A 12,200-nucleotide genomic window follows, 5' to 3' on the forward strand; every position below is an offset into this window, starting at 1 on the left:
ACTACAACACTTGATGACGGTATTGAGAACAGAAAAGTATTTCTTGCGACGTTTGTACACCTAAACTGTATATCGAAATACATAGGTAGCACGCGGTCACGTAGGCCATGTAAGTGAAATGAATGTCCTGTACACCTGTCTATTCTATTTGATTCGTCGTTGCCATCAGCATAAATGTTTTTAGACATGAGAAGGAAGGGTCATATCACTGAACGGAAATGTCAGTTGAATACCGCGGCATTGTTGGTGAAACCAAGCCAAGGACTAGTCGGCTGCATTTGTCTTACAGGACCGCACAAAACATGTTACACGACGGGAATGACTATCAGCCGAATCTACACACAAATACCAGCAACAAGAAAAGAAGATGCATCTTATATACTATAGCAGTGATCATAGGACTTTTTGTTGGTAAGTAAATATAGGAATACATTTGCCTTTGTCCATTTGTCACACTAGCTCTCAAATTTAAAATTGATGATCTAAGAAATAGATGTCAAAATATAGGACACGAAAAGTTCCAACAGACAGGTACAATAACTGTTTATTTTGCAGGTATGTCGCCTCGATTGAAAGCTTCTCTTAAAGAGAGGCATCTTCAATCTTCTTGTTGCGATGTACTTGATGGGGAACTTAATTCCTCCTTACACCGACTATGAGTCCCGGTTGCACGTGCATGGTTATTACAATTGTAGAAAAAATTATACTAATATTTAAGGATTGTTTCTTATTTTCAGTAGCTGCATCAAATTGTATTTACATTGGAGTAAGTACATAACGCGCACCAAGTTAAATATGTACTTACCCCAATGTAAATACAATTTGATGCGGCTACAGAAAATAAGAAACAATCCTTATATTAACACTTTGTCACTTTGAAATTAAAAAAAAAATTAAAAAGAAATAACCTCATACACATTGTTCGAAAAGCCGCCCCTTTATAGAACAGCCAAGTAAATCTAAAAACACTTGGTGGCGTTGCCGTTGACAAGTACAGTAAACAATCAACATGTTTTATAATATTTATTAAATATTTAGACATCTTCTTTTAGTTTTAAGAATCAATAGTTCATCATTTACACAATATTCCTCTATCATAGTACACAAATTCATTATTCAACATTGCGCAGGTATATTGCGCAGGTATATATCTAAAATACATGATGAGGCCGCCCGATCAGCTGATCGAAAGAGCGGGAAAGCGATGAACATGACACGCCATTTTCTCCACGTTGATAATGCTAGTGTGTGTCGTTGAATGTGAACGTGCATCCATGGAAGGATGAGTTAGATAGAAACTCTGATGACATGTTTGACTGAAAGGCTGCAGCAGAATAATTCATACTGAGGTTAGGTTGTGTATTTTCTTTACTTTTCAGAACGACATAAACTATAATCTCATTTTGTAGCGTTCGCAACTTGGACAAGTAGTTCTTACATTTTATTTGATATCTATGCGCAGGCCTAATCACCTTACGTAAATATTGAAAATTATTAACACTGGGTTGGGCTTACTTCATCCAGAGAGAATGCAGCGCAAGTGTAAATATTAAGTCATATAATTTAGGAAAATGAATTTTAGGTCTTTATTAACACTAACTAACACGTAGTTGGTATTAAAGGACAGGTGACAGAACAATCTCCAGACACCTTGTCACTATATATTCTAACACAAGTTTTTAAAGGAGTAAAAGGTAAAAACAGGGATGTTAATATGGTAATATAATAATGATTTGGGTCTTATATTTGTATTCCTAATTTGCTCACTTAGCCTCTGTTCATCTTGTTACACGTACAAAAAGTCAGGCTTCATTTATACGTTCTTATATACATTGTTAGCTTAGTACTGGGCAGTAACAGTCAAGTGGCGGGGCAATCCCCAAACAGCTTGACAGTTACACAAGACAAGGAACTTATCGGGATGATCCTTCCAGTGGGTGTTCAGTCTGGGTTTAAAGCTATTCACAGAGTTTGCTGTAATAACACTATCCAGCAAATTGTTCCACGAATTTATTACGAGGTTGGAGAATGTATTTTTGCAGGTATTGAGCCAAAACAGTCTTTTGTACAGTTTAGTCCTGTTCCCTCTCGTGACTGTATATCCTGGTTGTACAAACATACTTCCTGAATCTATTTGATAAATTTTTTTAATAATTTTAAACAGTTGAATCAGGTCAGGACGTTTCCTCCTATACTCCAGCGTTGGGAGACCTAATGTCCTCAGTCTCTCACCATAGGACAGGTTTCTCAGGGTTGGGACACGCTTCATGGCTCTTCTTTTGCACATTCTCCAATAGGGTTTTGTCCTTAATGAAGGCTGGTGACCAAATTGGTGTAGCATATTCCAAATGAGGTCTCACTAAAGTTTTAAAGAGGGTGGTAAATAACTGTAGGTCCATATAAGTAAATGTCCAGAAAATAACTCCCATGATTTTATTTGCCTTTTTGGCCACATAGATGGCTTGGTCCGAAAATTGGAGTTTGTCGTCTACAACCACTCCCAGGTCAGTCTCCTTATCTACTTTGTTGATTGGAGTTTCATCTGGCGATGATGTGCAAACAATTAAAAATGAATTATAATTAAGTAAGATTAACTCAAATTTGAAATGATTATCTCACACCTAAATGCCATCTCCAATCTTTTTTTAAAGCATAACTACTATGATTTGTAAGTCACATGACAACTATCAAAGCTTGTATACATGTACATATCAAGGTAAATTGCCAATTGTCAAGTGATAATGCTTACACGTTACAAAAATTAAAGGTGAAAATCTTCAAGTAAGGAATATTTCCTTGAAGACACATTACACTGTATTGAATTTCAGTTCCTCATTTTTGATGGACATGTGAACTGCCCTTTTATAGACAGCTTAATTTTGTGAATGATCACTATACCTTCATTCCATATGTATACATGTAGTTTACAGATGTAAGTTAAAAGTGATTTATGATATACATTAAAGTTTAATACAAGTATGTATCAAATTTTTTTTATATGAATGTTTCAATACAATTTAAGTTGATGATCAAAATTATGCAATACTTTTTAATAGTTATTACTACAAAAATGAAACAAAACAGTTTGGAATTACCAGTATTGGAAATAATTAATGGAATGTTTGCACTATATTGAATATGATAAGTATAATTTAAGAGTTGTAGAATAATCTTCTAGTATATAAATTTAATTGATACCAGCAATGCTCATGCTAGGGTTAACATCAGTGACCAAGCATTTCACTTCTGTGTGAAAAATTGAAGAAGCACCAACTGACTATTATTTAATTTTGGAGAAAATCATAGTTATTCAAAAAAAATTTTTTTCATTTTATTTGATTTTGAATAGCAGTCGTGACATTTGTATATGTATACACATGTTCATAGGTGAATAGTTTGTAGGATCTAGCATTTAGGAAATTTATTTTAACATTTATAGGAAACATCAATATTTTGTCTGTTGCTATGTAAATATACATATGAGTATAGTGAGGTTGGCTGGCTTTAGTTGATATTTTTCCCTCAGGCAGGAGATGAAATGTCACGATTTAGTAACAGCTAGTATAAAATTATTATATGTTTAAGTTCTACACACATTAAAATTAGTCTAAAAAAACGAATCCAGGTAGAAAATTTAATTAAACATGCCAATTCAAATGATTTAGTCTAGCGAACAGGAATTTGATGGATATTTAAGTGTCTTTAAACATGTTTGTATATTCAGTCACAATTAAAAATATCAAATGTGGAGGTGTACAGTTTTTAAAAATATTTGATTGATAAAATGTCTTATTCCCCTTACTTTAAAGATTATAATATTAAAAGTTCAACAATTCTCCCAGTAAATTGTAACTCAAAAAGAAAAAAAAATTGAAAGTACATTTACGCCTTTGTACATTTAAATATTCAGCCTAATGCACACTAACTGCTGCTGTATGCACAAATTAAATTTTCAAAAAGTCTTTTTTGTCATTTTGAATATAATGCAAATAGTAAACAAACACTTCAGATAAGAAAAAAAAATCCATTATGATAAACTATAGCCATTAACAATGTCCATCCAATAGTAACATCCTAACCAATATTTACCATTCATTTCATATAACAATGACACTTATTGTACACATAACTACATTTGCCCCAAATGGTGATAATTATCTAGGCTTTGCTCAAATTATCATTACATACCAGGCCCCACTTGTATAAAACATCTCAACTTGAGATTTCCTAAAGTCGAGATTTTCCTCAGCTAATATCTCCTTGAAAATATCTTGTATGAAAATTCCTCAAGGAATTTCAGGACATCCTAGCCGATGACTTCCTCCTGTTCCTTGAGAAAATTTTATACAAGCCCGTTTTCGAGGAGATATCAGCTGAGGAAAATCTCGACTTGAGGAAATCTCAAGTTGAGATATTTTATACAAGTGGGGCCAGGTATACAAGTACATGTAGTCAAGCTTAAACAAATGTAATTACAACAGCCTTTAGTTGAAGACGCACAATTTAGAATACACTAACTGAATAAAATTCTATGTCAGATTTCATTTGTTGAATAATTTTCTGAAAAAGATTAAGTACCTAGGTAATAGTATTTATTTTCTGAAGAGAAAAGTTAAAGAAGTTTTGTTCTTAACTATTGTCTTCAGTTGTTCTTTCACAGAATTATTTTTCTGATGCATGTATGTAATATAATACTGTTTATTATCAGGGCTCTCACACCCCATTTTGGGACTGGGGCCTGGGGCCCTTAAAATTGGGAAAAATAATGGTATTTTCCTTAGAATTCGGAAAACTTCGGGTCTAAATTGGGGGAAAAAGATACCAATTTGCATTGGCAGATCAAGAGCCCTGATTATATGGGGAAATGAAACTTACACTATTAGTGATACTGGTATATCTTAAAAATATTCTTTTTCTTCATCAGTATGTACTTCCGTATTGCTGTATGAATTTGGACCTATGGGCGATAATATGTCATCTTCATCAAACATGAAGCTACCACATCCTTTACTACGACGATCTGTAATCAACAATCCTGTATTCACACCAATCAGTGATCAAGCTGGAGAATTTCTCAGGGACATCCGAGTCGCTGATCATTGTCACCTACCTGATGCTCCTTCTTTGGGAATGGAAGGTCAGTTACTATGGAGATAGCATGGAAATATACAAATATTACAGAATTCTTGGTATGATATCTTATCAATTAGATAGCGTAATTTTCATGCCCCGTTGTCATTTTATGAAGGAGTTAATACATTGTTGCCTCCATCTTTTCACAACGGTTCTTTCCAAATCAGAGGGTCGGGAACAGAGGCATTCTTGTCTTCTTACTTTTGGAAACATTTAAAAAAAAAATTCATTTTGAATTCTTTTCACCAGTAAGGCACTTTCTTAACATGTTTTTCCCCTCAAGATTACATGTTGTATATATACATATTGGTGTTTGATCACTTGTTAATGTTATTCTATCACAAAAAAACTGTGATAATAGTACTTTGCAGTCTGCATAGTTGTCTGCATGTACTGGTATGTGGAAATGTAGGTCAATATTTAGAAATGATTAAGAGCTGTCATATGAAGTGTTTATGATGATTGAGTGATAACCGCTGGGGATCTGGGCTTGTTTGCAGTTACCAGAGCACCTGTCCAACTATATATGTATGTGTATTACAGCTTTATCTTAACCATAGTACATATATGAATGTGAACATGTCACACTTGTTATGACAAAAGTACTGTTATATCCTGGGAATATCTAGCTGTCACTGAGCCAGTCTCTCAATAGTATACAATATAGTGTAGGATACAATTACATGTGTGGGTGTTAGGAATAAAACAGGTACATGTACCTTTATAAGCCCAGGAGTAGTCAACCGATTACAGTAATGATTTGAAAACTGTAATGATAAAATTAATAATATTTAGCATGATGTCTGTTTACGTACTCATTTTGCAGGCAAACATCATATTGCGGTTCAGTGCTTAGATTCAGTTTTAGACTTACAGACTTTTTAGTATGCTGTACAGAGATACAGTATCAAATATTTATGCTACAGGATTATCAGGTGTAATCCAACAGCTGTTGTTATGGGCAAGCTTCACTGTCAAATACTTCAAGCAAGATTCTTGTTTAGTCACTGACCAGGCCAAACAAAAAAATATATGATTCCTGTAAAATTTAGGGTAGGTAGGCAAATTTTTTTTATTTTTCAACAAGTAATTTCATATGAATGCAGGGATCAATCTAGGAGATAGTGTAAGATAGCCTGTGTTTCAAAAGGCTACAGGAGGAAACCTCCTGGGCTGAAATCGATTTAAAGTTTTTCAGAACCTAGTGTTTGACTGTTCAAACAACATTGCCATTTGGAGTAATGTAAGATACTTTATAAACCAGACAATATGCAAAATCTATAAAATTCTACTCAAAAACAATAAAACTGAAAGATCAAAATGTTATTTCTGTTGAAATAGAAATTCAAAGAGAAAAATGATAATTTATGTAAAGTAGGGGAATATGTAATATTCAAAGGGAACATTCTGTAAGAGGGGAATTTTAGCTGCAAGGGGAGACTACCCAATACAGATAGTAAAATAACCCTAGATTGATCTGTGAGATGATATTGGAGAAAAGTCTTGACTTTGACAGTGCTCCTTAGAAAATCATCTCAAAAGTTCAGGGCGGGCACAAAATTTTAAGCCATAAGGGTAGGTGGGCCACCAGAAACAGAAAATGTTTTTTACTTGACCTTATCAACAGGTGTAATATAGAAAAGTGAATAATGGCTTAACTTTGCTTAGAATGTATATATTTGGAGCTGAACTAAACCCATTCAATCCATTTAGAATATATTTGATATTTGAAAATCAGAGAAGTACATACACTGAGTATTCTGAACTGGAGCCATACTGATGGTTAAAGTTCTATCAAGCATTGATCTTCTGCTTTAATTATTAATGATTTATTTGTCAAAAGATTGGTTTTATATGATATCGTTGATGAGAGCAATGAAAAGATAACTGTAATGTTATATAGATATTTCCAATAGCTGTCATATATTATTCATTATAGAGGCATCAAAACCTTCAGAGATTGCTGTCATGCAAAAAATCAGGTGTAAAAAAGCCTTTTGGGAGTCACTGTTGATCCAAAGAGCCTAAGGTGTAACAAAGGATTTTGGTTTTTATCTCACCTGGTTTGAAAATTTTCTGTAAAAACTACTTCTCTTAAATGACTGAGTAGATTTCGACAAAATTTTGTCAGAAAATGAGACTCAATTTTGTATGAAAGGTAGATCTGACCTCCCTTGTGACCTAAGGAGCAGAGCCAAAAAGAGAAACTTTTCCAAATTCTTAAAAATTCTTCTTCGATAGGAATGATAAAATTTTGTCCAAATTTGGTGTTTAAGCATTGGAAGGTGAAGGTGACCACAGTGAGTCTTTGTCTTTGGGGTGGAAGGGGCAGGGCCCAATATAGGATGTAGAGCAAATTCTTAAGAATCCTTTTTTTTCTGTGGGAATGAATGGATGAATTCAGGCCTGATTTGAGCTGAAGCATTCTTGTATGAATGGCTTTGCTGATCTGCTGAGGGCAGAGTCATGGAGACGATAAACCTTCATGATGATGATCATCATTATCTGAGGGCAGAGTGGTGCAGACCAATGGAGAAGTATAAAACCTTAAGACTTCTTTTCCTTTATCTGTGATTCAGTAATTTCACCCTAATTGAAGTGAGCTATACAGACCATTTGGGCCTCTTGATACTGTCAACCGAAAATTTGAATATTGTGTGTTTTGTGTGTTGAAATCAGCAATTCTTTGAGCATCTAAGGCAGGTATGAATATTTGATGGATAAAATGTCCTTGTTGACTAATAGTTAATGGATTAGAAAAATGTACTTGTGACATACACATATTTATATTAGTGTAAAGTATTAAAGATCCTGAAGATTAGTTACCTGAAGTGGTGTCAGCCAAGTGGATATTTTAACCTTCCCCAACTTTAAAGTCAAAAGCAGTTCAGGCGAGGATAAAAATTTGTAGTTGATATGAGTATGGGAAGCTGTTTAAAGCTATAAGAATTCACCTTTAAATAGGTAAATGACCTGCAAGGTAAAATAAGAGTATTATCTTTGCAAATTATTTTGATAATTTATTGCAAACTTGAATATTGCATAGTCTCTAGATGAGCTTTACAAACTACAATGTGTGTGTATATGGCCATGACCACCCTCTGGTAGGCCTGTTTAAGAGTAAAGATCTTGTCATTTACTTGTACTGGTTTTCATTGTGTGAACATAATAAAGGTGCAGCTCTATTGATGTGTACAAGAAAAATTGATTTTTAAATGTTTTATGAAAAGCTGCGTTCATCAAATATTAACATAAGGATTAGTTTTTTATTGCATTGAAGTGTATTTACATTGGAGAACCAACATGTTTTATTTGGTGTGCTAATGCACAACAAGTGAAATGTAGTTATTCCAAAATACTTAAGTGCATGTACAGAAAATGAAAAAAAAATCAATATTCATAATGAAGCTTTAATTACTGATCAGTTTCATATACACTCTAATGTTTGGCCTGTGGCTTACTGTTTCTAGTTTTGAAAACTCTTCACACTTTGTCCGGTTTACCTTGTGTTATTTTCAAGACATGTCATCTTGCACAAGTATTTTATTCACTGCTCTCACTTAAATCTATATCCTTTTCTTTTTTAATTCCAGACTTCTACATGAAGGATAAATATACTTTGGAACAAGTTCATGTTGTCTTGTCATCAGGGGAGACAACTCCACAACAACTCCATTCTGACATTCCACTGGCTGACTGCCAGTATAAATCTGATGATACTGGACTGCATGATGACTTTCCAGCTATTGTCAATGGATACATCAGGGCAAACAAGGCACACTCAGAATTTATCACCCACACGATCTCGCATGAAAGGAAATGTCCCCCAGGGCAGTTATCTCCCTTAGGAATGGCAAAGTTAAAACAACTTGGACGATATCTGCGTGATACTTATGCGAATCTGATTAGAAAAGGATCAAAATTACATCATCCCAATAAGTTGATTAAAGTTTTAAGTGGACAGGATTCTAGTTCATTCCATTCTACTCTGTCTTTCCTCAGTAGCTTTTTACCACACAAGGACTTCCACAAGGTCAGTGTGGAGAAAGTGACCAATCAGCTTTGTGATAAGTCACAGACAGACTGCCAATGTCCAAACACAGCTCGCTCTCTCTCTATTCTTATGAACAATATCTCCACACAGGACTCGAAATCACAGCAACATGAAAACATGTCATTCAATAAATTTTTTGATAATTTCCAGAAAAATAATTTGAGTGCTGTAGAAGCACTTGGTCAGCTTTCTCCTCTTATATGTGACAAATCCCTTCCTTCAGCAGGATGTCATGGTAACCGTTGTTGGAATATAACAAGGTCACATGTTTTTAAATTATTTCAAGCTGTAGATAAGCATACACAGAATTGGATGAATATGATTCCCAACAGGGAGCACAGTCGCCTTCATGTGTATCCATTTATTACTTCGTTAGTTAAATCCTTTAAGAACATTCACCTTTCAGCATCTCCAAGAATTTTCGTTTACACAAGCACCGAAGAATTCATGCTTCAGTTGCTGACAGCCATTGAGAACATATTGGACAAGTTTCCACGTCCAGGATCGCGACTTGTCTTTGAACTTTTGTCCGCTTCACAGAAACAGAAAAAACGTTACTTTCTGCGTGTTCTGTTCAATGGTCGTGATGTTACTACAAACATTCCTCTCTGCAGTCATCGTAAAGGTGATGGAATCTGTCCATTGAAGTACTTTGTGGATTATCACAGTATAAATTTTAAGAATATGTTTTCAAAATCAAATTATACAGAAAGATGTTTATGATGTTTTGGTTCATTTAATTAATTTATATTGACATATCATAATCCCACTCCCTTTATACAACAGGGAATATGTAAAGGTTATGTTAGTTAATGACGGAAAAAGGGTAATTCCCCATCATTGTTTGTCTTTCAGGACTCAAGTAATTTGTGCATATACGATCTTGATGCTTAGTCTGTTATTTAGGTTTTATCTTTTCATTACTGCCCATTGATGTTTTTAGGGGATCAGGTTAGTATTTGTTAGTCTGCAGGCCACATATTTCCTGTATTTCTAGTCATTTTTTCCTGTTTTAATATTGTTTGGTAGGTAGTTTTTGACTTTGCATTGCTGACGTTTTTCAATATTCGTTATTTTGGCATAGCTTAAGTAAATTCATACATTTAGTGTTGCTTTTCAAAGAAAAATATTGATAATCAATTAGTATGCTGTTATTTGTATTTTTAGCTATTTTAGTGGAGCAGCTAAAGATGATTTTTTGGCATAATCGTTCAGTTGGTGATACAAGCATGAACTTTTGTATGAATATTCTCTGTAAGTCACTTTTTCAGCACACTTATAACTGTCATAAACGTCCAATTTTTTCAAACGTTTGCCCCTAAAAAGGACTGCTAATGCCGCGGTGACAAGAGGATGAGCTCAGTTCATCTACGAGAACAAAATCTACGAAATTAAACCACAGAAGGAGAGTGGTGCAGAATATCATCAAGAGAGTGTATGTCGCTCACTACCAGGGCACGCTGGTGACAGACACTGCTGTGGAACTCAGCATGGGGTTCAATATCTGCTAAACTCCGGTTTAGTATCCCAAATGCTATCTAGTCAGCCCCTAGGATTGGATAGCCGCACCTGAATGGACAGGATGTGCCAGTGCGGGAGAGCCGAGCCAAGGATAACAGGGGCTTTATTGTTATCCGGATGGTGTACAGATCGCATGGGATCTAAAAGATATTGGATGAACGATCGGATTAGGTGTAGGGCAGCAGCATGAACCTAACTGTATCCCATACATCAAAGTGGGCAAGGTGGTCAGGTGGTAAACCCTCGGCCTACACCACTTCAGCAACTCTTACTATGGATGCCAAAACAAGACAGCAAACTGACCGGAGCAAATGTTGCCTTTGTCAAGTGGACAAAAGGGATGAAACTCTGATTTCACATCTTACCTCATTCCAGAGGAAACAGGACTATGATGGATATAATAAATTGCAAAAAATGTGCCATTGTTTCATTCCCTTTATGATATGCCAATACCATTTAATCCAGCACGGCTAGATGAAGGAGAAGGCATAGAAGCCACACTCACAATGCACTTAGGGATATTTTTCAAAATTAGGCGTCATATGGCAGTCATCTTGGAAAATGGTCGCCATATTGGAATTTCAGGTGGCCAGCACTTTTTCCTAACATTTAGCATGCAATGAATACTTTGCCTAATTTCATTCTTGTATCATCAAATGAACGATTGTTTGGGTTATCTGCTCCACTATTTTTAAAGCAGAAACAACTTATTTTTAGTGACTGGTATATTATATACTTTCTTGATTTGGCATGATCAAATTATCGCATATCATTACTTTTTGGCAAATCAACAATGACAGAGTCGCCTGTCAACAATGATTACAAGTAAACAGAATATATAACTTGCTTTTAGCTTAATTATTTTATAGCACAATATTTACAGTGTGAAAAAGTACTAAAATGAAATTACTGTTCAGGTAAATTTATAGTAATTGCAGAAATCTGTTAAAGATATATATCAACATTGTTACTTTATTGCGTCTATGCTATAAATGGAGGGTTCTAGGAATTTTTATTCAGATCTAGTATAACAACATATTCAGCTTTTTGTTTGTTGTTGTTACTTTCTTGCCAATCACAGTCCTGCCTTATACAAACGAAATCAGATCTCACCGACTACACAATATAATTCTGAAGAGCATATTTTCATATTTTATAATTATTTATACATATGAGGAATAGACGCATCTGATACACTGGCATTGTTGTTGATTCAGTGATGATTGCTGTTGTAAGATATTGTGTGAGTTGGAATTACATGTATATCCCAGGTATCACTCTTGTGAAAGTTATACTGCCTTTTGTATAGTAAGGAACAGAACCAGGTCAGTCAGACCTTGTGATAATAGATCTTGAACAAATTTATATTGATCTGTTTTAATGTTATAGGTGGCTATTGTTATAACTTAAAAATTGTGTTTGGCAATTTGAATGATTGTTCACAATCAATGATATTCATTCAAATGTCAGTCCAACAAAGCAGGTGTAATTC

The 12,200-nt window shown here is 34.6% G+C and overlaps 1 protein-coding gene across 1 annotated transcript; it reads left to right on the forward strand.

Annotated features, from left to right (window-relative positions):
* Positions 1 to 218: 218 nt before the first annotated feature.
* On the forward strand, positions 219 to 9,910 carry LOC132547060 (2-phosphoxylose phosphatase 1-like). The gene is made up of 3 exons (XM_060210809.1): positions 219 to 411; positions 4,925 to 5,137; positions 8,727 to 9,910. Exons 1-3 carry the CDS (start codon positions 219 to 221, stop codon positions 9,908 to 9,910), a joined length of 1,590 nt encoding a protein of 529 aa, XP_060066792.1.
* Positions 9,911 to 12,200: the final 2,290 nt, after the last annotated feature.

Source organism: Ylistrum balloti, unplaced genomic scaffold (assembly GCF_031769215.1).
Source record: "Ylistrum balloti isolate Yb309-2 unplaced genomic scaffold, AGI_CSIRO_Ybal_v1 Utg369932, whole genome shotgun sequence".
Classification (NCBI taxonomy): Eukaryota; Metazoa; Mollusca; class Bivalvia; order Pectinida; family Pectinidae; genus Ylistrum; species Ylistrum balloti.